The 20,478-nt window shown below is 39.5% G+C and overlaps 1 protein-coding gene across 4 annotated transcripts in view; it reads right to left on the reverse strand.

The window, feature by feature from the left end:
* The window catches only part of ATM (ATM serine/threonine kinase), a 52,273-nt gene extending 31,808 nt beyond the window's left edge, over nt 1–20,465 (reverse strand). The window contains exons 1-24 of one of the 4 annotated variants that reach the window (XR_014563543.1): nt 20,165–20,455; nt 17,543–17,651; nt 17,341–17,453; nt 15,991–16,136; nt 15,616–15,780; nt 13,475–13,640; nt 12,456–12,694; nt 11,963–12,126; nt 11,458–11,621; nt 10,982–11,353; nt 9,923–10,117; nt 9,422–9,517; nt 8,099–8,324; nt 6,792–6,917; nt 6,275–6,400; nt 5,876–5,965; nt 4,732–4,900; nt 3,519–3,718; nt 3,157–3,239; nt 2,927–3,070; nt 1,920–1,995; nt 1,687–1,817; nt 995–1,115; nt 6–182 (exon numbers count right to left, since the gene is read on the reverse strand). Coding sequence is in view for 2 of the 4 variants with exons in the window: in XM_083735739.1 (XP_083591865.1) it covers nt 6–182; nt 995–1,115; nt 1,687–1,817; nt 1,920–1,995; nt 2,927–3,070; nt 3,157–3,239; nt 3,519–3,718; nt 4,732–4,900; nt 5,876–5,965; nt 6,275–6,400; nt 6,792–6,917; nt 8,099–8,324; nt 9,422–9,517; nt 9,923–10,117; nt 10,982–11,353; nt 11,458–11,621; nt 11,963–12,126; nt 12,456–12,694; nt 13,475–13,640; nt 15,616–15,780; nt 15,991–16,136; nt 17,341–17,453; nt 17,543–17,614 (3,561 nt within the window). In the remaining 2 variants the exon portion in view is untranslated. Of the gene's footprint in view, nt 1–5; nt 183–994; nt 1,116–1,686; nt 1,818–1,919; nt 1,996–2,926; nt 3,071–3,156; nt 3,240–3,518; nt 3,719–4,731; nt 4,901–5,875; nt 5,966–6,274; nt 6,401–6,791; nt 6,918–8,098; nt 8,325–9,421; nt 9,518–9,922; nt 10,118–10,981; nt 11,354–11,457; nt 11,622–11,962; nt 12,127–12,455; nt 12,695–13,474; nt 13,641–15,615; nt 15,781–15,990; nt 16,137–17,340; nt 17,454–17,542; nt 17,652–20,164 lie in introns of all 4 variants that reach the window. The other 3 variants (XR_014563544.1, XM_083735739.1, XM_083735740.1) reach the window with 3 other exon arrangements.
* Nucleotides 20,466–20,478: the final 13 nt, after the last annotated feature.

Consider the following 20,478-nt stretch of genomic DNA (forward strand, 5'->3'; position numbering starts at 1 on the left):
CATACCTTCCTTACAAGGTGAGGCTCTAATCCATTCTCTTTTACACACTGGAAAATTGCAAACAGTGCTTGCTTTTCACACACAGGACTGCAGCGTAAAATCATCGTTATTAACATGAGAAGAACTGATTTTCTATTAAACTCTTCATCAGGAAGGTTCTCTTGGTTCACAGAACCATGTGCCTGTAAGAAGAAAATATTGAATGAAGATGAACTTTTAATATATTTAAGTGATAGATGTAATTTAAATTCCCTCAACCATTTATATTTTATTAAAATATGATCCTGAAATTGAGATGTAAGAAATAATCCAATAGGTCTACTTTGCAGCAATCATTTTTAAGTTTTCCTACTGGGCGTTTACAGGCCTCATGCAAAACCTAAGCATGACTTCCCCCTTACACTTAACCCACACATACCAATTAAATGAGATAAGAGCACCATTGTTTTTGAGTGAAGCAAACACTCAAGACCCCTATTCCAGGACAGCTTGCAGAGTGAAGCTGTGTTAAGATTGCAGAGATAATACAATAGTTTATCTGATGAAATTAAAGGCCACAGTGAAAAGGAACATTTAATCAAAGAAAAAATGTACAAGAGGGGTTCAGCACAAAAAATCTGAAATGTTTAATACAAAGTAGACTAATAATAATAATAAAAAAAATAAAAAAAATAAACATTAGCATTACTCTTAAACATGATAGCTCTTTTGCAGTAACAGCACAACTACTGTGCCCCCATGTCATCAATTAAACAACCTCATTTAAGTCACGATGTAGCTTGTGCACCTGGTAAGTGAATGGAAATATGTTCATTTTCTTGTATTACCTAGCTGGAAGACTAATCAGAAGCAAAGACTTAAAAACAGGCAAATCCAACTAAACTTCAGTGGATTTGGGGAAAAACGGTTAAAAAGGACACCCAACAACAACTTCCAATGAATAAGAGAAAATGTTACAGTGGAAGTGTGTATGTGTGCTGGGGGGGTGTATTACCAATTTCTTTGTTCCTTCTTGAACTGTGAGATACAAGTTCTCAAAAGCCCTTTGCTGGAGCTTCAATGGAAGAGCATTCAGTAAGCCAGTTGAATCTCTCAGCTTCACATCTTGAAACAAACTTAGGATCAAGCAGGGAGAAAAATCAAATTAGAATAATTTACAACATTCTCTGTTTTCTAAAATAAAGCCTTAAATGCATTTAATTTTGAGAGCCCTTCTGTGGTTCTTGGGGGTGCCCCCCTATGTTTGTGATTAAGCAACCGTCACTTTGAATCCCTTTCCCAGAGGGTGTGAGTTTGCATAGCAAAAAGGAAAAGACAAAGGGCCTCCATCAAAGATATACACTTCATAAGAGCTATCTCCCATCATTTTCTTTAAAGGTTTCTTGTAAACTTCTGAACTAGATATTTGGCATTTTGTCAGTAGTATCTATTTCTCTTGCAGTTAGGAACAAAATTAGAAGAGAGGTAGAAGCTGGATATCCAGTCCTACCATAAATCTTTGACAATATCCCTAACTAAAGAAAGATACGAGAAACAGCGAGCATGGTTTTGAAGCGGTGCCTAGGCTGTTTAACTTCTACTTGTATGTCTTTCTGGGAGATGGTAAAGAAAGAACACTAAGCAATTCTGAATGTGTAACTTTTGTATGCTACCTTTATGTCAAATAATTAAACTACAAGGGCATACCTGCTTATTGATTTAGCTGCAATCATGCAAACTTGAAAACTGCTATCTGCAAGGAAGTGGGGGAAAGCATCACTCACAGGGATTTCTTCACCATTAACATCAAGCACAGCCCACTTTGAATGAGGATCAACCTGGTGGGGGGGAAATAGAGAAAATGTTAACACTACATTTCTATGGAACTTGGGAAAGCCAACAAAAACCTTTTGTTTAAATATTTCTAGCCACTGACTTACCTGAAGTAAGGCTTTCATACAATTCACTAAGGCAATTCTTACGGGAGCTGTGTATTTTCCTTTATTTGCTAATTGCCTGGAACAAACAATATTTTATGATAAATTTCAAAGAGGCAAAAAAGTCTATACTTTTGGCAGGTCACTCAGAATAAGAAAAAAAGTATTTCTTTCCATGCTTCAAAACTTCTTGGCTAGTTTTTAATTTATGCAGAGTTCAAGAACAGATAATATGAACAACTTTCTGATCAAGCTACTGTTGACTGCTGCTTCCTTCCTGGAAGCAAAGTGTTTTTGTCTAAACTAAACATTCATTCCTTACACCATTCACAACTAAAACACATTACGCTGAGGGCACTTAAGACTAGTATACTTTCAGAAATGTTATAAAATGTTATAAATATAAATACAGTTTTAAAAAAATAGAGCATATCCTTGGAAACCAGATTGGAGGCACTGGAAGAACAAACATAAGTATTTCATACAGAAATAACATACATACATCATAAAAAATATGGAAGAGTCTGCTCAATCAATAAGACCGTTGATACTTACCATGAACAGGATTTATTGAGCCTATATGAGCTGATGCCAAGGATAGTATTTAGCTCCCTCTAGCAGTCACAGGCAAAATTGCAAGTTGGAAGAATTTAACTGAACTCTTCCCTCCCTTGCAAGTCTGTTTTTTTTAATTGCAACAAACCAAAGAAGGAAAGGAAAATCAGGCACAAAACAGCAAAAGGAAACAAAAAGACTCTGAAATCAGACCAAAAAATGTATATACAAGCTAGAACCCCAGCTACAGGCAGCAAAAAACAGTAAGACAGGGCAAGGCATCAGTTTGTATAGGTCCAAGAAATCCCTTTCATGATAAATACACTTACTGACCCAAGAAGGGTGGTGGGAAGGAGCAAATGCAAAAGACCATGTGATCCAACACTTGGCAATTGCTACAGCTGCCAAGTTTATGACCATGAAATTAACTGCATGTGAAAATATGCTTATCATACCAAAATGCTGCAACAACAGTTAAAAGTGGACCCAGGGCTTCAGTATTTGTTCTGGCAGCACCCAAGGCGGTCACCATAGGAAGGAGATTATATAAAATTGCTGAGCAAACTTCTTGATCTCGACGATAAAAGGGACATATATCCCTGTAGGAAAAAAGAGAAACGTTGAGAAAATGTATCTGCAAAATATTAATGTCACAGTTTTTTCATTAAAAACAAGATTCTCTTACGAAAGAGGCTTGAGAAGGGAGACAAGGTAGTCATCTGGCAAGGGGTTTTCTTCACTGGGGAGTTCCTTCAACAAGACCAAGTACTAGAACGAAACACATTTTTAAAAAGCTTTTCTAATGCTTTCATTTATATCAAACATTTTAAATTCCATATATATTAGACTGCATACTGGTATATTCATGCTTGGTTTATAGGTTTTGTATATATTTTAACGTAGAACAAAGCTTATCACAGGCTAAAATCACACAGCAGCAGAATTGTTTATAAAATGCCTACATGATGTTAAAGTTTCAAGATCCTAGAACAGTTAGCCAAAGACTACTTAACACACAGCAGAGTGACTTTTCATAATCATACTCACTACATGCAGATGCTGCGGCTTAATATAATCAAACATGTTTTCCTCAATTAGCATCAAGAGTTTCTTCCAAATTTCAGATGCTCTAAAGCAAACAGTTTGCACTGGGGTTGCTGTGGCAGCTATACACAAGAACTTTAAAGTATCAAGGAGCAACAAGTCCTGCTTTGCCAAGTGTTCTTCTGACAATGGGCTTATGGCACCTGTACATAAAATGGTGTAGTGTTAAATAAAAAAATGTAAGACATGAACTTCCAAACATTTAGCAGATATATGCCAGGAAGCCATAACTACTAGTTTCCTGGCAGACATACCCAAGTATCTGAAGGCACACGTAGACATATACAGCAGTAAATTAGTGTTCCTGGACTAGGGATGGACAACTCAGTCAAAATCGTATCTCTATAAATTTTACATGTGCTCGGTGGTAAATCCATTGTGACACATTTATGCACTAATCGTAGATTATATTTTTAATTCCTTGTGAAAAACCATGTTTAAATCAGCATTTTATCAAAAAACCTAATTAAATGCATATGTTTAGAAATAAATTCATTGAGAAAATGTATCTTACCAACACACAGAGAGACAAACACACTTTTTGAGCTGAGAACTATATTGTAGACCAAACTAAGTTGTTCTCTATTCCTAACCTGGGCAGCTACATAGAGATTAAAGGAATTCTAAAGCAGTTATACCAGCAACCAGGTCAAAAAGGAAGCTGTAGTATCAGCATTTGCTAAAGCATGAGCACATCGTGCAAGTCTGGTAGGGCTAGGAAACTTAGTGTTTAATACCAGCCTTGACACAGATTGTGTGTCTTTGAGAAAAAGGACAAATTCTGTCCTAGTTGTCTGTGTACTGTGATTACATTGGAAGGGCAGGGTTTAAGTCCTTCCCCAGTCACCTCTATATTCTGAAAATAAATAAATCAGTCAGCACATTTAGAAAAACAACAACTTTGAAGGTGGCTTTTGAACTTCTGGTGTATTTATAGAGGAAGTCTGGTGTATTTCTAGAGGAAGGCAATTAAAATACAGGAACACACACACACACATTTCCACATTACCTGCCACTTCTATGTTTGCAGTGATGCACACGAGCAAAGTTGCACAGGCTTTGAACATGTGTAAAATGGTTGTTGGAATGGTACCCTCAAAAACTTTTAAAACCATTTAGTTATCACAAAACGATACAGAAAGCAATTTCAAGATACCTGTCAAAGTTTGCAGCTCTCCACCCTCATTTACATCACCAGCTTCAGCAGAGTGATCATCAAAAAGATCTGACGTGGTCGGATTTTCTCCTTCCATCCTACTCTCTTCTGGATCATCTTCCATTAAATCCACTTCGCCAGCTTCACTTATCCTCCCAGTAGAAAACATCTAAGAGAAGTTATTTATTTGGAATTCTTTCATCGCATCTTTCTTACAATAAACTCAAGATACTTTATGAAAAAAAGCTTAAAATTTTCTTAACTGAGAGTTCTGTGTACGTTTCAGTATATAAAAACTGTACCACCTGTATACAAACCAGAAAAATGTGACTTCTGATTGCTTCGTTAAATGCGGCATCACTTTCCTGTGGAAGACCACTGTTTGATACTGCTTACTATGGGACTGGGACTTTTACTGAGGACCTCCATTTCACTTTGTAATTTAAGTAAAACAGAGAGACAAAACTCACAGCTGAGGAGTCCAGATTGACCTCAACTGGCAGAGAAATTTATTCAAGAGAAATACTCCCTCGGCTACACAAATCTCAAGCTATTCAGAGATTAGAGATCCACACCAATGTCTCTAACTGATCCAGAAACCCACTGTACAGTATTATCCTTAATGTGAGAGTTGCAGTCATGGAAGATAATGGACAATATCACATTTGTCAAACCTAATGGTATACAACACTCATTCAGCCTTAATTTCTACTGTCTCTTTAGAAGAAATAGAGAGATTCAAGCGATAACCCCAAGATGGTGCAGCTTAGCCAGAAGGGAGCATAGCAGTGCAGCACTAGCAGTGGCTTGGCCCCCACCATTACTAACAAGGGTGCTAAAGGTAGGGTAGAGTTGAAAGAGAAGGAAGATAAACTAGTAAGGGGAAAGAGAAACAACAGAGAAAGTAAGTGTGAAGCAGGATACATGCAACACCGGTGTTTAATGGCGGAGCGGGGGGAGCATTGCAATGTACATAGAGCAAATTGGTCTGGCTATATTCTTCACTCTCAATAGGCATAAGAAAAGGTCAAACCCAGCATGTTTTGTCTGTCTTTCAAGTGAAATATCTGCTTACGTTATACACTTTTTGTTGTCCAAAATAAACTGTGATGGGGAACTCATACCATACACTGTAACTACTCACCAGATGTTTGCAAATGTCTACAAGATCATTCATCAGTTTTGAGGTTAACAAATGCAAGAAAATTCCAGACATGATCTTTCTTAGGCTGTTCTGTCAAAACAAACCCAATATATACTAATTATTGAACACATCCCCCAAAACAGGATTTAATCACTTTAACTAGGCATGGAAACATAACCAAATCACTTTAAAACTAAGTATAATTAGCTACTGCTGTATTCATTTGAAACTGAACTAATAAACATTCTGTGTGCATACATAACACCTGTACATGATTACAAATTATTAAACTGATTGGAGAAATAGGTTTGCTGCAAAAGGGACCTAACTAGCTTAAAGTACAAGGATTTCAGCATTTCTTAATTGTGGCATGGACTGAAAGATCGACAAGTGTCTTACCTGCTTACAATTACATGCGCAACTAATACACTGTCCTATTAACGTCCTTAACGAAACGATCCTAGAATCTTCATTTAGCTTGTTTTTTGACTGATAAATAGTTTCTCCCACATAATGAATAAGAGACTGTGCAAATTAAAAAAAAATGCAAATAATTAAGAAACTGTCTCAGATATATATTGCTTTTATTGCATTCCATCCATATTCAAGTCTAATCATGCTAAAGAAACTTTCAGCTTTTGCTAAGGCAATCAACCATACAAAGATGAGTAACTTTGTCTCTACTAACATTTCCTGACATCATTTATTTTCCTGTTCCTTATATTTCTCGCTTTTTTCACAAAAGTGCCTCAAAGCTACCAATAATGTAAAAATAAGCATTAAACAATTTGTAAAATAAGTGACAAGGAACTTAAATGTAAAAAATAAAAAGATATGCTTCCACCACTGTTAAGATATTTCTCTTGCTTGGAAACCAGAAATTTAGTGTATTCCTTAAAACACAAAAAAGCCTTACCTTGGCTTTATGAAACAGCTTTGATTTGCGTGCTTCTTCTTCCGTCAGTATGCCAGCATAGCAGTAGCAGCCAAGAACACCAGTCAGGAGGCTGACACAACGTACTAGGATTATTGCAGATGCAACCTTCAAGTCAAACACAAAAATACATGCTAAACTTTGCATCTGAATAGTTATTAATACTTATATAAAGTTCAGAATACAGTGGTACCTTGGGTTACAAACACTTCGGGTTACAGACTCCGCTAACCCAGAAGTAGTACCTCAGGTTAAGAACTTTGTCCAGGATGAGAACAGAAATCGCGTCGCGGCGGCGTGGTAGGCCCCATTGCTAAAGTGGTACCTCAGGTTAAGAACAGTTTCAGGTTAAGAACGGGCCTCCGGAATGAATTAAGTTCATAACTAGAGGTACCACTGTACCTTCATGAATTGCAGGCTGCTAAGATGAAGCTGGTAAACAGAGCGCACTTACTCTGCCTATGTGTGATTTTAGACTCACAAGGACAGAGCAACCCTACCTGACAGGGAGCAGTGGGGCAGAGTGACCACAGCATCTGAGGCCCCGCTACTTCTGCTGGCCAAGGCAGAAGGTGAGGTTGAAGTTTTTTGTGGTAGCTCCAGGCTGCTGCAGCTGATGATCAAGACTGATGCTGCTTGGGAGCTCCAAGGCCACTGGCAACCCACCCCAAATTGTCCCATTTTAGGGTTTTCTTCTGGCTATCACCAGCAACAGCTTCCCACCTGCCAGGGCAAAGATGTTGCCCCAGAGGTGCTCTTCTGAGCTGATTCAGGCACAGAAAGAAACTTACGCCATCCAAGAGCAGAAAAGAGGAACTCCTCCCACTTCATTGCAGCAGCCATGTTTAGATGAATGTCTAAACATGCCATGTTTAGATGAATGTCATGTAGTATGAGCCACCAGGGACTGGTCCATCAACAGGCATGGGCCACTGTCCCATTAACCTCAGCTTGCCCTCAGCCAGACCCCACCTGCCCACCTTCTTAATTACAATCAGTCCAGGGAGTGGCACCACCTATCAACTTTCTTTTTCCTGCTTTCTGTTTCCCCTCCTAAAAATCACAGGGAGGATGGGGACAAAGCTGGGGATAGGCTTTGCCTGTCCTTGGCTCTGACTCTCCATAATGTTGGGTCTCCCTGCCTTCTGTCCTACCATTCCCAATGGGCACCAGCCACCATAGCAAGCCACCATTTGTCTGTTTTATTAATTATGTGACGTATATCAAAAGCTGCTCACAAATATTCTTGATGAGGATGTACTTTGAGATACCTTTCTTTTCCAACTTACCTCAGGCATAAAGTTACTCAGAAGTTGTTCTGATATCTCCAACAAGTTCTGTTCTAAGGCTTCTCTGTGTTTTTGACTGACTGTTAATCTGGAACTGAGCAATTTGCTTTCAAATGTATCATTTGCCACATTTGTAAACATGCCTATTTCATCGAAAGTTGTTTGCATGTAGAATGTTTCAATTTCTGAACGGCTGGCTTCTTCTGTGTCTTGTGCATGTTGTGTACTTAAAAAAAAAGATGACAAATATTATCTATCACTGATATTTCACTACAGTATTTGAAACCTTTAAAACCAAACACAGAATAATGAAAATTTAATTGTATTTGATTTCCAAAATACTCTAATAGATGAGTTGAAACCAAAGGCATGTCTTCATATAATAACATCTGTACACCGTCTAATGAATTATGAACAGTCTCCCCTTTCCCACTGAATGTACAACCAGCTCTATTCATCTCTTGAAGAGCAGGAAGATAAGGCACCATAAACCCAGCAGCAACAACACAGCCTTATGCAAAAACTGTACCTCTTTGAAGAGAGGCAGTAATACATGCACAGGTTTCTGAGGAGAGTGCTAAGAATTCCTCCTGCCATTTACATGTTACATGGGCAGTGAGGGCAATCCACTTATAGAAACCTACTTCACAGACAGATGGTTTTTAACTGTATAAGGCAGCATTGGGGAATATCAGCCCAGGAGCCACATGCAGTCTTCAGGAAGCTTAAGCTATCATGACTGTATTTAACGAAAGCAGGAAACAAGCTGGATTTTTGGGAGCAGCCTACTTCCCAAGTGTTCGTTCCTGCCTTTGACCAGTTGGTTGAGCCAAAACCCAACCTACCAACCCTGCTAACCAAAGGGAAATCGTAGCCTAAATGTACTATGGTAAGAGCCACATCAATTGCTCTGGAAGACTGTATAATAATGACTGCTTAAAAACCTTATGTTTACCCAAGCTTGCCTGAACCCTCTTTTTTAGTTCTCTCTTGCTCAGCCTCTTTGCGACACTGAGTTTTATTTTGCTTTCATCTAGTTTTTAAGTAGTTTCCATTGAATGTCGTTGCCCCACTTTTATTATTTTTCTGGAAACTACTTAGATTTTTGTTACACACACACACACAGAGAGAGAGAGAGAGAGAGAGAGAGAAGGAAGGAATGAATTCTTTGGGCTGAGAAAGGTTCTTCATCCTGGTATAGGGTCCATGAAACAAATTTCTAAATTCTGCCCATAAAACAGAATAATTTTTTAAAATGAAACCAATTCTTAAAGATAATACCTCCAAGTGACAGAAATACTTATGTTGATCTTTAAAACATACCATTCTGAAGCATTGTGAAAAAATTCCATTGCTGCCCTACTATTTTTCATAGTCAGACTTACAAGGATTTTTTGCAACTCTAATTTGGGAAAGTCACTGCAAAAGAATCAAAAGCATGTTTTAGACTTGACAGTCCCCAACACAGCATATCTGTTTATCTCTATGAGACCTCAAATAGAAACTTGATTAATTTTTTGAATACAGAATTTTGAATAAAGGATACAGAAAAAATGTATATCAGATATACTGGAACAAATAAATCTAAATTAATATTAAAAGAAATGAAAATGTTTAACTCTTGTTTAACTCTCTAACAACGTATTCTACTGCCAGTTTTATTTAATTGGTAATCAAATCCATTCCGAGGGTTCAGGCAAATACAATGTGTTATCTACGTCTGAAACCAAGCTGGTCAAATAAAACCTAACAATATTAAAGTTTTATTTTCCTTTGATGTAAGACTAATTCTGTTTTAAGCCACTTTATTTCTCAAGCTGTTACCTGCGTAGGATAGGTGGCGGCTCTGTCCTGTGTTCCATCTCCTCCTCTAAGTGGCAGAACAGAAGCCACTTCATAATGGTTTCTTTTAATGTAGAAGCCGCACTTCCTTCCCAATCATTCTGTACTGCCTCCGTTTTCGAAGTCTCTGGCACTTCCAAAGATGTCATCGCTAATGCCAAGCACTTTGCTGCAGAACTACAAGACATTATTTGCACAAGATTACCATCTGAATTTACAGCTCCAGTGCAGACCTGCATTTTAAATTTACAAAAATAACAGTGCCTTTTTGCAGGGAGGCGAGACTGTAATATGTCTGTTCTGATCTAAATCTGTTTTAAATATGACAAGTCTTGTGGCTGAGTCACATATGCCCCTCCACCAAAATATCTTCAGATTTTTAACTGAAATCTCTCTCTCTCTCTGTGTAGGTTAACAGTTCTATCCCATACATGTGTACTTTAAAGTAAGTCACATGAAGTTAAAGGAGCTTATTCCTAGGTAAAGTATATAAGTTTTCATTCTAAACTACATTAGTTAATCTATTATAAAACACCCCAAACAGAATTTGTAATAGATAAGAGCGTTCTTATATTAGTTACAAAAATTAAATAGAAAAAAAGTAAAAGCACAGCAAAAGTTTGACAAATACAATTCTGGATATTAATTGGATTTGTACTAGTATAGGACAGAGCACTTGAAACCCCCTTTGCTTGCCTTGCAGGGAAGACTGTTGATTAAGGCAGTTATCCTTCTGCTGGCCACCATCTGTGTAGTGATGCTAGGCGTCACTACATCCTTGTGGAGTTCCCCATTCTGTCAATTCAAAGGGTGGGAATGGGAAGGGTTGAGTCAACATGTTTGCCATCAAGTGATGGCATTGGTCCCAATTGTTGTGGCAGGTCCAAGCTACCACAGCAACCTGCCTATGCACCTCACCTTGCTTCATAAAATCCCACTAGTCTGTGGAGGGGAAAGTGTCGGAAATGTCTTAAGGAGCAATCCTACTAATCTTACTAATGCAGCAGAAACAGTTGGTGCTTACAAAAGGATCCAAGTTACCTTGAAGGTTTGCATGCAGATAGTGAAAATATCTTCCAAATTTCTCTATCCATTGCTATTAAGCCTCCTTGAATCATGACTTGAAGTAATCCAAAGCATTCCACTTCAGTTTGCTGAAGACTTAGGCTACGAATGACCAGAGACCAAACTTTTGACCAGATTCGCTGCAGTTCTGAGTTCTGCACAGGTTTCAGATCTAACTGTTGGCTTTGACACCATGCAACCTCTTTAAGACAACGTAACACATAAGGCATCCGTTCTCTTCGACGCTGTTGAGACAGCAGCTGGTAAAGTATACTAAGCAAATGAGGACGTTCACAGTGAGGAAAGCTCATAGGGTACTTCGATATCAATCTGGTCGTAATCTGCAGCCTTGAGGGTAGAAAAAGCAGAGAGATCTTGGAAAAAATGGAACTTGGAAAATTGGGGGGGGGACGGGGACGGACGGACAAGAATGAATGTTTGTTTGTTTTTACCAGGGTATGACATAAAAGTCATTCTGTGAACTTTGCAGGTTGCTCCACACCACCTCCCAACCTGATTCAATTCTCCTACGCTTGGATGGTACATCTCCACATTCTCTCTGTGTAGCAACATACGACTGAGTTATCTCCAAGACTTTGGTGTCTTCAGTAAAGACCTTTGCAAACAATAAGTGCATATTATAACATAACATTTTACATTAAAACATGCATTAAGAAAGAATGATGTAAGGCCAAAGCACTGTAGCTCCCAGCTCAAAATAGTGGACCAAACAGAAAAGGCCCTCTAGATGGGGATACAGAATCTGCACCCAAGCCTCCCAAGCCCATCTTAGATTGTCAATGTGGTACCCAAGTACACACCTGTGCATGTGCACAGGGAAGTAGGGGGAAAACATGGTACTTTTAGGTCATACTGGAGTGTCTCCGTGCTGTACTGCAATAGGAAAGGATTTACTCCTTTTTACAAGAAACAGTTTCTGAAAGCAGAACAATTTACCTGATGACAAATGTCAGCCATTAACTCAACCAGGCTTTCCTTCACAGCAATACTGCGGGACCCTGCAGAATACTTTCCTCTGCTGCCTATGAGGTTTATCTCGTTCACTAATAGTTCATACAGGTTGTATACAATACTTTGCCATTTTGTCGGGTCACATACTCCTGTTTGCACAAGAACAGGACAAATTTAGCTCTGTGTAACTTATAATATGTGAACCAACCCCCAAACAATCTGTTCAAATATTTTAAAAGTTCACCAGCTATTAAGAATACCTAATATAACAATGCAAAAAAGTAACAGCTAAATCAAACAAGTATTTGAAGACTCAAACATGAATAGACACTATGAAAAACAATGATAGTATACTAGCCAATTAAAAAATATCTGAATACTTTCCACAGAAGAATGCAGAAGTTTAGTCACCCTCCAACAGTGCCAACTGTTCCTGTAATATCTCTTCACAATTGGGCATGAAGTAACTTATGCATACCTTTTTCTTTGGCTTTCGCTCCATTTGGGTGATGAACACGAACCTGCAGCTGAATGAACTGAATGATCTGCTCCTTTAGGAAATCTTTCGGCTTATACTGAGCCCATATATAGAGCACAGTTGGCAGAATTTCCTCTCCTAGCTTACAAACCCGCATACGGTAGTTGACTGCAAATACACTCAAATATACATTAATGGCCGCAAAAATATGATCGAGGCCTGCGAGGTTCCTTTCTTGCCTGCAACAGAAAAAAGTCATGGTTTGTTATAGTAAACTAATTTAATGAGCATGCAAATACTAACCTCTACTGGGTATAGAGACCCAAGCTATGCTATGCTATTTTATTTTAATTCTGCCTTTTCTCCAAAGTACTCAAGGTACGCAAACCATCAGGAGGAGAAAAAATGTAGTTCAGTTCCAGTGAGAGAGAGAAGAAAACTGTACCATAAAGGCTTTGGAAGAGAGGACAGTTATAGGACCCTGTAACTGATAGGCTGACAGTTTTTGGTAACACATGGCAGTGATAAAGGTAACTATTGTCATACATAAGGAAGAACTAGAAAGTTGACCGTATTGAGCTGACCCGAAGAGCAATAATTTCTGCTGCAGCCAAGCCTTGCAGAAAGGATTATACAAAGATTGGAAAATATGGTGGCAGCTGACTTACAGAGAAGTTTTTTTCTAAACCTTTTTATTATAAGAAGGAGTTCTCAAAACTAAAAAAAATACACATTTTGGAAGAAAGATATCATTTCTGCTCTTGTGCTGTTATCCCCAAGAAATGGCAAATGTTTTTGAAGCAAGGAAAGTGCAATGCTTTAATTTTAAAATTGGCTCCAAATACCGTACTTGAAAGTAATTCAAAGATATGAAAGCAAGATGTAGAAAAGATTTAGATTAGTTCAATGAGACTGAAAAGCAAGTGAACTTAAAATACATTAGAATAGTGGAAGTTTAAGTTTAGAAGAGTAACCATGTTAAACTTAAAATTGATACACCAAAAGAAAAGGAAATTTACCTTGCAAGCTGCATAGCTCTAGAGAAGAAGCTTAAAATTGTAGAATTTAACCCATCAGTTTGGAGGCACAGTCCTCTGGTCAATGTATAAATTATTCTAGCCACCAATACTTTGTTAATATCTCTACAAGGTTTGAGAAACAATTTGAAGTACAGGTTTTGGAGATCTAGGAGAAGAAAATCAAATTCATATTACTGTATGAATTACATTTTTACTGTATTTTTGGTTTTTATGGAAGCCGCCCAGAGTGGCTGGGGAGGCCCAGCCAGATGGGCGAGGTATAAATAATAAATTATTATTATTATTATTATTATTCCTTAACTAAGTCACAAAAACATGTGTGTGTTTACTAAATATTTCCAGTCCTTTCCACTGATCATTCCTATGTTAAGAATAGTTGCAAAGCAAACAGGTAGCTCCCCAATGGGTTCATTTATGTTAAGATGTCACACATTTGAAAAAGGTGTTTCTCATTATCCCAGCCTTGTACAGTGGAACCTCAGTTTTCAAACGTAATCTATTCCGGAAGACCGTTTGACTTCTGAAACATTCGAAAACCAAAAACTGCAAGTGGAAGCCTCAATTCAATAGGGAAACTCAAAACGGAAGCAGTGTCGGACGCTCGGGTTCCAAAAAACATTTGAAAACCGGAGCATTTATTTCCGGGTTTCCTGAGATTTGACTGTATTTAAAAACTTGCCTGCTATCACATCCAACAAGGAATTGTATGCAGGCAACTGAGCTGCCTGGTGGAGAAAGGATGGAGCACCAGCTATCTTTTGTGCTCAGTATAGAATTGGGCAGGCTACCAGACAATGGAAGCACTCAGTATAGAAATACAGCATGTTGTTGCAAGAGAATGGAGTTCTTAACGCTTCCTCTACTAGTCCCTAGAAGGCTAGTAACAAATTTGCAGGTCTATGTAGAAGGACATTTTAGCTGAGAGTACCAGCTCTTCCACTTTGTCTCAACTTTATGCAGCGAACACAAATACTGCATACATGCAGATATTTTCTTCAGCAGATATATAAACTGTGGGAGCCACAATGAGCATGGTTTTGCTACAGAGCAAAACCCGTTAGGCCAGCTTTCCCAGGTACATAGGTTTTTAAAGATGTGTGTATGGTTCTACTGTTGTAAATCGCTTTACTTTTGTAAACCACTTTGAGGTTTTTCATAATCAAGCGGTGTACAGTTGTACCCTGAGTTGCATAACCTCCAGGTTACGGAATCTTTAGGTTACGGCCGCGGCAAACCCAGAGTGGGTTTGCCCTGCGTGCATGGACAGAAACACTCTGTGGCACCACACATGTGTGCAGAAGCAGCCCTCCAGTTACTTAATTTTCGGGATAGAGCTGGGCCTCAAGAATGGATCCCGTTCATAACCGGAGGTACCACTGTATACCTTTTATGAAATAAGTAAATAAATAAATGCTTTTACATGTTTCTGGCAGGAAATATCAATATGTATGAAGCAATTGTATTTTCAATGTGTCTGAGCTACTCTCAATTGCCTCTGAAGAAAAATTCAAAAGAGGGCTGCATCCATGTAAGCAATTTAGTTAAATACAGTAAATTCACAAAATGAAGTCCAACTACAGCCACATTTCATGAAAAGTGAATAATCAATGATGCAGTTCAGGCACATAAATATCAATACAGACAGAAACTGTGGGAAGCAGGGTATTCTATACTCATGCAGCCCCCCACAAAACAGCTTCCTTGTTCTTTGTAAACTAAGAAGGGAACTCTGCACAAGCATACCTTTGTACAAACTGGCCTCATGACTACCCAGATCAACAATAAAATATTGTTGACATGATGAAATTGTTTGGTTTGTAATTTCAATATGAGTATGTAATTTGAGAAAATCCCTATAAAATTAATGAAGTCAATATTAAATAATAAATCAAGCGAGGCAAGGATATTAGAAAAGCCAAAATCTGATATTCAATGACAGAGGAAGAAAAACCAAGAATAGAAAAACCACAGTTATTCTATGGTTCATTATGGGAACTTCGATTATTGGAGCTATATAGCACACATCTTCAAAGAAAATAAGTTATGCTGTATAAAATGTCTCTTGACGTCACTTCCAAGCAGTTCATGGGATTTCAAGCATAGGAATAATATCTACAAACCTGACCACTGTTGTGAAGGGATAGCACACCAATACATCCTCACTGTAAGAATATCCTTTAACAATATGCTGCTACAATCAGTTCCATAAATGGCACAACTTGATGGATCATTTACTGTGTCCATGACAAAAATCAGAAGCTCTTGGCATTTTAACCTGGGTGCTCCTGTGAAAAGCAGAATATAAAAGTGAGTTTTTAACTTTTATGAGTGATCTCAAACCAGGTCAAATTCAGGGAGAAGCTGTTGAAATACAACCAAAAATTGTAACATTTATTAGAAAACAAGTTACCTGATACATGGTAGAGTTAATGAAATGAACTGTAATATTTTCCCCCGAAAATATATCTTAATTATGTCTGTACTGAGTCACTCACTTTTATTGGCACATCTGATGAAATATTTGACCAAAGAGCTGATCTCTTGCATCTTTTTATGTCGTGTTGCTTGGGTTGATGCAGACACATTTGGTTTTGCTAATCTTGCACTTTCAGTTTCCTTCTTAATGTACTTCTGAAGAAAACTTAAAAGGCAAAAAATAAACACTATTTATAGGCACATCATCTAATTAAAATAAACAAAATGCTCAGCAGCAACAACAATTTATTCTTTTAAATAGTGAATTTTCAGTGCAAGCTCTTCTATGATATTCTACTAGATCCTTCTGCTCCACAGGGATATTAAAAAACATATGCTATGCAATGTGTGACTTGCTTACCTTGAGAAAATACAGGCTGTCTCTGGACAATCAGGGCAAACTACACATGATCACAGTCACAACATTTCTCAGGCTGGAAAAGCAAAGTACAACCCTGCGGCTGCTGTGCTCACTACTCTGACAAGCGGGATGGAAAGGAAAAAATAAACACTAGGTGCGCTGATGAGATATATAATAGCCATAAGGAAGAGGTACAATAGCTGGATGAACTGATACAGAGGGTGGCCAAGCAACCTCTGAACATTCACTTGATTGGGTAAAATAATGATATATTGCTTCCTTTCTAGTAATCAAACCACAACAAATAATGTAGCATAGCAGTAAAGAGACTGATAGGTGAACCAGAAGTCCTATGTTCAATTCATGGGTTCCTGAACTGTTTCAGATATTTGATGTCCTCCTTTTCAACTTAAATTTCTAGAGTGATTTCTAACACAAAATAAAGTAATAATTAATCACAGTTATAGCAAAACAGCAATCAGATAAAATGTGAGATGAAAAAGAGATCTAAAAGAAACGGAAAATAAAATAATAATAATAATACCCTGCCCATCTGGCTGTTTCCAACAAAATATAAAAAATAAAACATCAAACATTAAAAACTTCCCTAAAAAGGGCTGCCTTCAGATGTCTTCTAAAAGGCAGATAGTTGTTTATTTCCTTGACATCTGATGGGAGGGCGTTCCACAGGGCAGGCGCCACTACCGAGAAGGACCCCTGCCTCTTTCTCTGTAACCTTGCTTCTCACATGTGATGGAACCGCCAAAAGGTCCTCAGAGCTGGATCTCAGGCTGAACGATGGGGGTGGAGACGCTCCTTGAAAAGTTTTCTCCTGGTGCCGAAAAGACAACAGACTCCCTAGATGGCCTTAGCTCTTACCCAGAACCCCTCTCCCAAATTTACAATTTGGGGGCAAGTACAGACTTTGCTGTGTTTTTGTAAGAATTACTGAGATGTTTGTCGAATGCTTGATATTCAACAAAGTTTAACACACATCAAAATATTGTACCTGAATACAGTATCCCAGTTCATCTGTTTGCCATTTTTGGAATCAGAATTTCGATCCAGCTGTTGAATTGTTTCAGAATCCCTGATGAGACGCTTGAACTTCTCAATTTCCTTCTAAAAAAGTAATCCAGAATAAAGAATAACACTATCATGTTATTGTACTGTTGCATATTAGAAGTGCAGGAATGGTGGTTTATTATTACCTTTCGGTCTGTGGCCTTGTCACTTTCAAGATGGCGGCAGCAAGCCAACAGGTCTTGGAGTGCAAAGTTCATGGCTCAGCTAAGTTGTAGATGCACTCACAGCATGAACCTGAAAAGGGAAATAACAATCGGTTTTTCAATAGAGCCGGTGTGGCACAATGGTTAGCGTTTGGCTCTGGAGACCAGGGTTCAAATCCCCACTCAGACATGAAGCTCACTGGGCGTACAGTCACCATCTCTTAGCCCAACCTACCTCACAGGGTTGTTATGATAATTTAGTGTGGCAGCACCTACTCTCTGGAACTTCCTGCATATTGACATCAGGCAGGAGCCTTGACTACCCTTTTTGACACCTGCTTAAAACATTGTTTAGGCAAGCCAATGCAGGCATGTATAAATTACATGTTTTTTACTTTTTAGCTACTGCTGGTTTTAATCATTGTCTATTTCTAAATATAGTACCTGTTTTTAACTAATACTGTACTGTAGTAACTTTTAACTGTACTGTAATTTGAATGTTTTGTTTTATATTTTTGTAAACCATTCAGAGGTTTTCTTACAATTGAAAAGAGTGAAGCAGCTTCCAGATCAGCCCCACTGCTGTAAATGTATTACATTTGTTCAATAAGATTATCATATGCCTCAATTTTATTGCATTGTAGTCTGCAGAACTAGGTTAAAGGTAAAGGTAAAGGTACCCCTGCCCGTACGGGCCAGTCTTGACAGACTCTGGGTTTGTGCGCCCATCTCACTCAAGAGGCCGGGGGCCAGCGCTGTCCGGAGACACTTCCGGGTCACGTGGCCAGCGTGACAAAGCTGCATCTGGCGAGCCAGCGCAGCACACGGAAACGCCGTTTACCTTCCCGCCAGTAAGTAGTCCCTATTTATCTACTTGCACCCGGGGGTGCTTTCGAACTGCTAGGTTGGCAGGCGCTGGGACCGAGCAACGGGAGCGCACCCCGCCGCGGGGATTCGAACCGCCGACCTTTCGATCGGCAAGCCCTAGGCACTGAGGCTTTTACCCACAGCGCCACCCGTGTCCCTGCAGAACTAGGTTAGACAGCATCTAATCAATCAAATACTAATAGAACAACCTGGAATTGCTGACTCATTTCATGTCAAGGTTCTCCTTCAGGATAAGTTTGATACTTTTACACTGGCTGTAGCAAAATTTCTCTCAGAGGCAGTAAACATTATTGGAGGGTGCAATAATGAGCATGCCTAAGGCAACGTGTGTGTATAAGCTTGCCTGCAAGCCACATCCTGTGTATCAGCTCTGCTTTTATCTTCAGATGGGTGTGTTAGTCAGCATTTAGGAAAATGGAACTAGGCGCATCCTTTCTTTAAATATTTTAAAATATGTTCCATAAAGGAATTATGAATTCCCAGTTAAGAAGTTACAACTAAGCTTTGAATTCCCAGTTAATGTCCAAACATTTGAGGCAGTTATGTATCACTTAGGCTTTTTCTGATGCGTGGTTCAGGTATGTTGATGTAATAACCTGATCTATTGATTTATAGGTTGGCAATGTGGCACCCTGTTGTCTTTGTCCATGGAGTTTTCTTGGCAGGGATACTGGAGTGGCTTGCCGGTTCCTGCTCCAGCCCTGAGTGCTCACTGGAAGGACAGATCACTGGAAGGACAGATCCTGAAGCTGAGGCTCCAGTACTTTGGCCACTTCATGAGAAGAGAAGACTCCCTGGAAAAGACCCTGATGTTGGGAAAGATTGAGGTCACAAGGAGAAGGGGGCGACAGAGGACAAGATTGTTGGATAGTGTTCTCGAAGCTACCAGCATGAGATTGACCAAACTGCGGGAGGCAGTGGAAGACAGGAGTGCTTGGCAGGAGTGCCGTGTCCTTGGGGTCTCGAAGAGTCAGACACGACTAAACAACTTAACAACCACGTGGCACCCGCAGAGGTCTTCTCTGAAACATGCTGGCTGCTATTCCCCTAGCTCCTCCCCTGGATAAGAATTGAAGGAGGGGGGGTTACAGCAAGGAAGGGGACCACTAACTTGGAGGGGAAAGTGAAAACACTTTTCCAATCCTAATTGCTTTTAGAAAGGAGTGGGGGAGAAGAGCAAGTCTGCTGTTGCAGTGCATGCACGGTACCCACGGCAGCTTCTCTACAGGTCCAAAGGTTAAAAAAAAGAAGTCTGGCAACCTCTGATTTATGATGCATTCCGCATTTGTTTTAATCAACGCGATTTCATTGTTGATCTGATGTTATTCGCCACTACTTTGGTGAGTAACAAAGAAATTTTAAAGTACATAGTAATGAATGTTATTCATTTGAAAGTAGTAAATGAATAACATACATTACTGCTTTAAAAGTTACTTTGCTACTCACCAAAGTAGTGAGGAATAACATCAGATCTACAATGTTATTCATTACCACTTTAAAATGTTATTGACAGAACACTAAATTTTGCAGCTAAACAAATTCAGGTTCAGCCGTTCCCTTCCGACGCTTACCATTTTGCGCTAAAGGGCAAGGATGCCACACAAGCGAGACTCCAGAAGGGGCACCTGAGGGGATCAGGGCAGCGGCCCGCGTGGCAGAGCCCCCTGTTCTCACAGCTCCGCGAATTGCGTGACCCCGCCCCAAACCCCCACTTACACGACGACTTCGCAACGCCGCCACGGCAGCTGGGACGTCCAAGGCCGCCGTGACGAGACCGAGGCGGGTCGTGAGGGAGGGAGGACACCGGCCACCCCGGTCCCGCCTCAGAGGCCACGCGGGCAAGACGGCGGCATTCTTGCCAAAGGGGTGGGAAAGAGAGGAAGCGGCCGGAGGAGAACGAACGGAGACAACGAGAGGGATGCGAGGGAAAACGAAACCGAAAAGATGAATGGGGGCGGGGGGGGGAGCGAAGTGAGGCGAAGAGGCGGAGCGGCGAGGGCTCGCGCCAGGAACGAGCGGTGGGCGGGGCC

The sequence above is a fragment of the Podarcis gaigeae genome (assembly GCF_964106915.1).
Source record: "Podarcis gaigeae genome assembly, chromosome: 4".
In the NCBI taxonomy this organism is placed as follows: Eukaryota; Metazoa; Chordata; class Lepidosauria; order Squamata; family Lacertidae; genus Podarcis; species Podarcis gaigeae.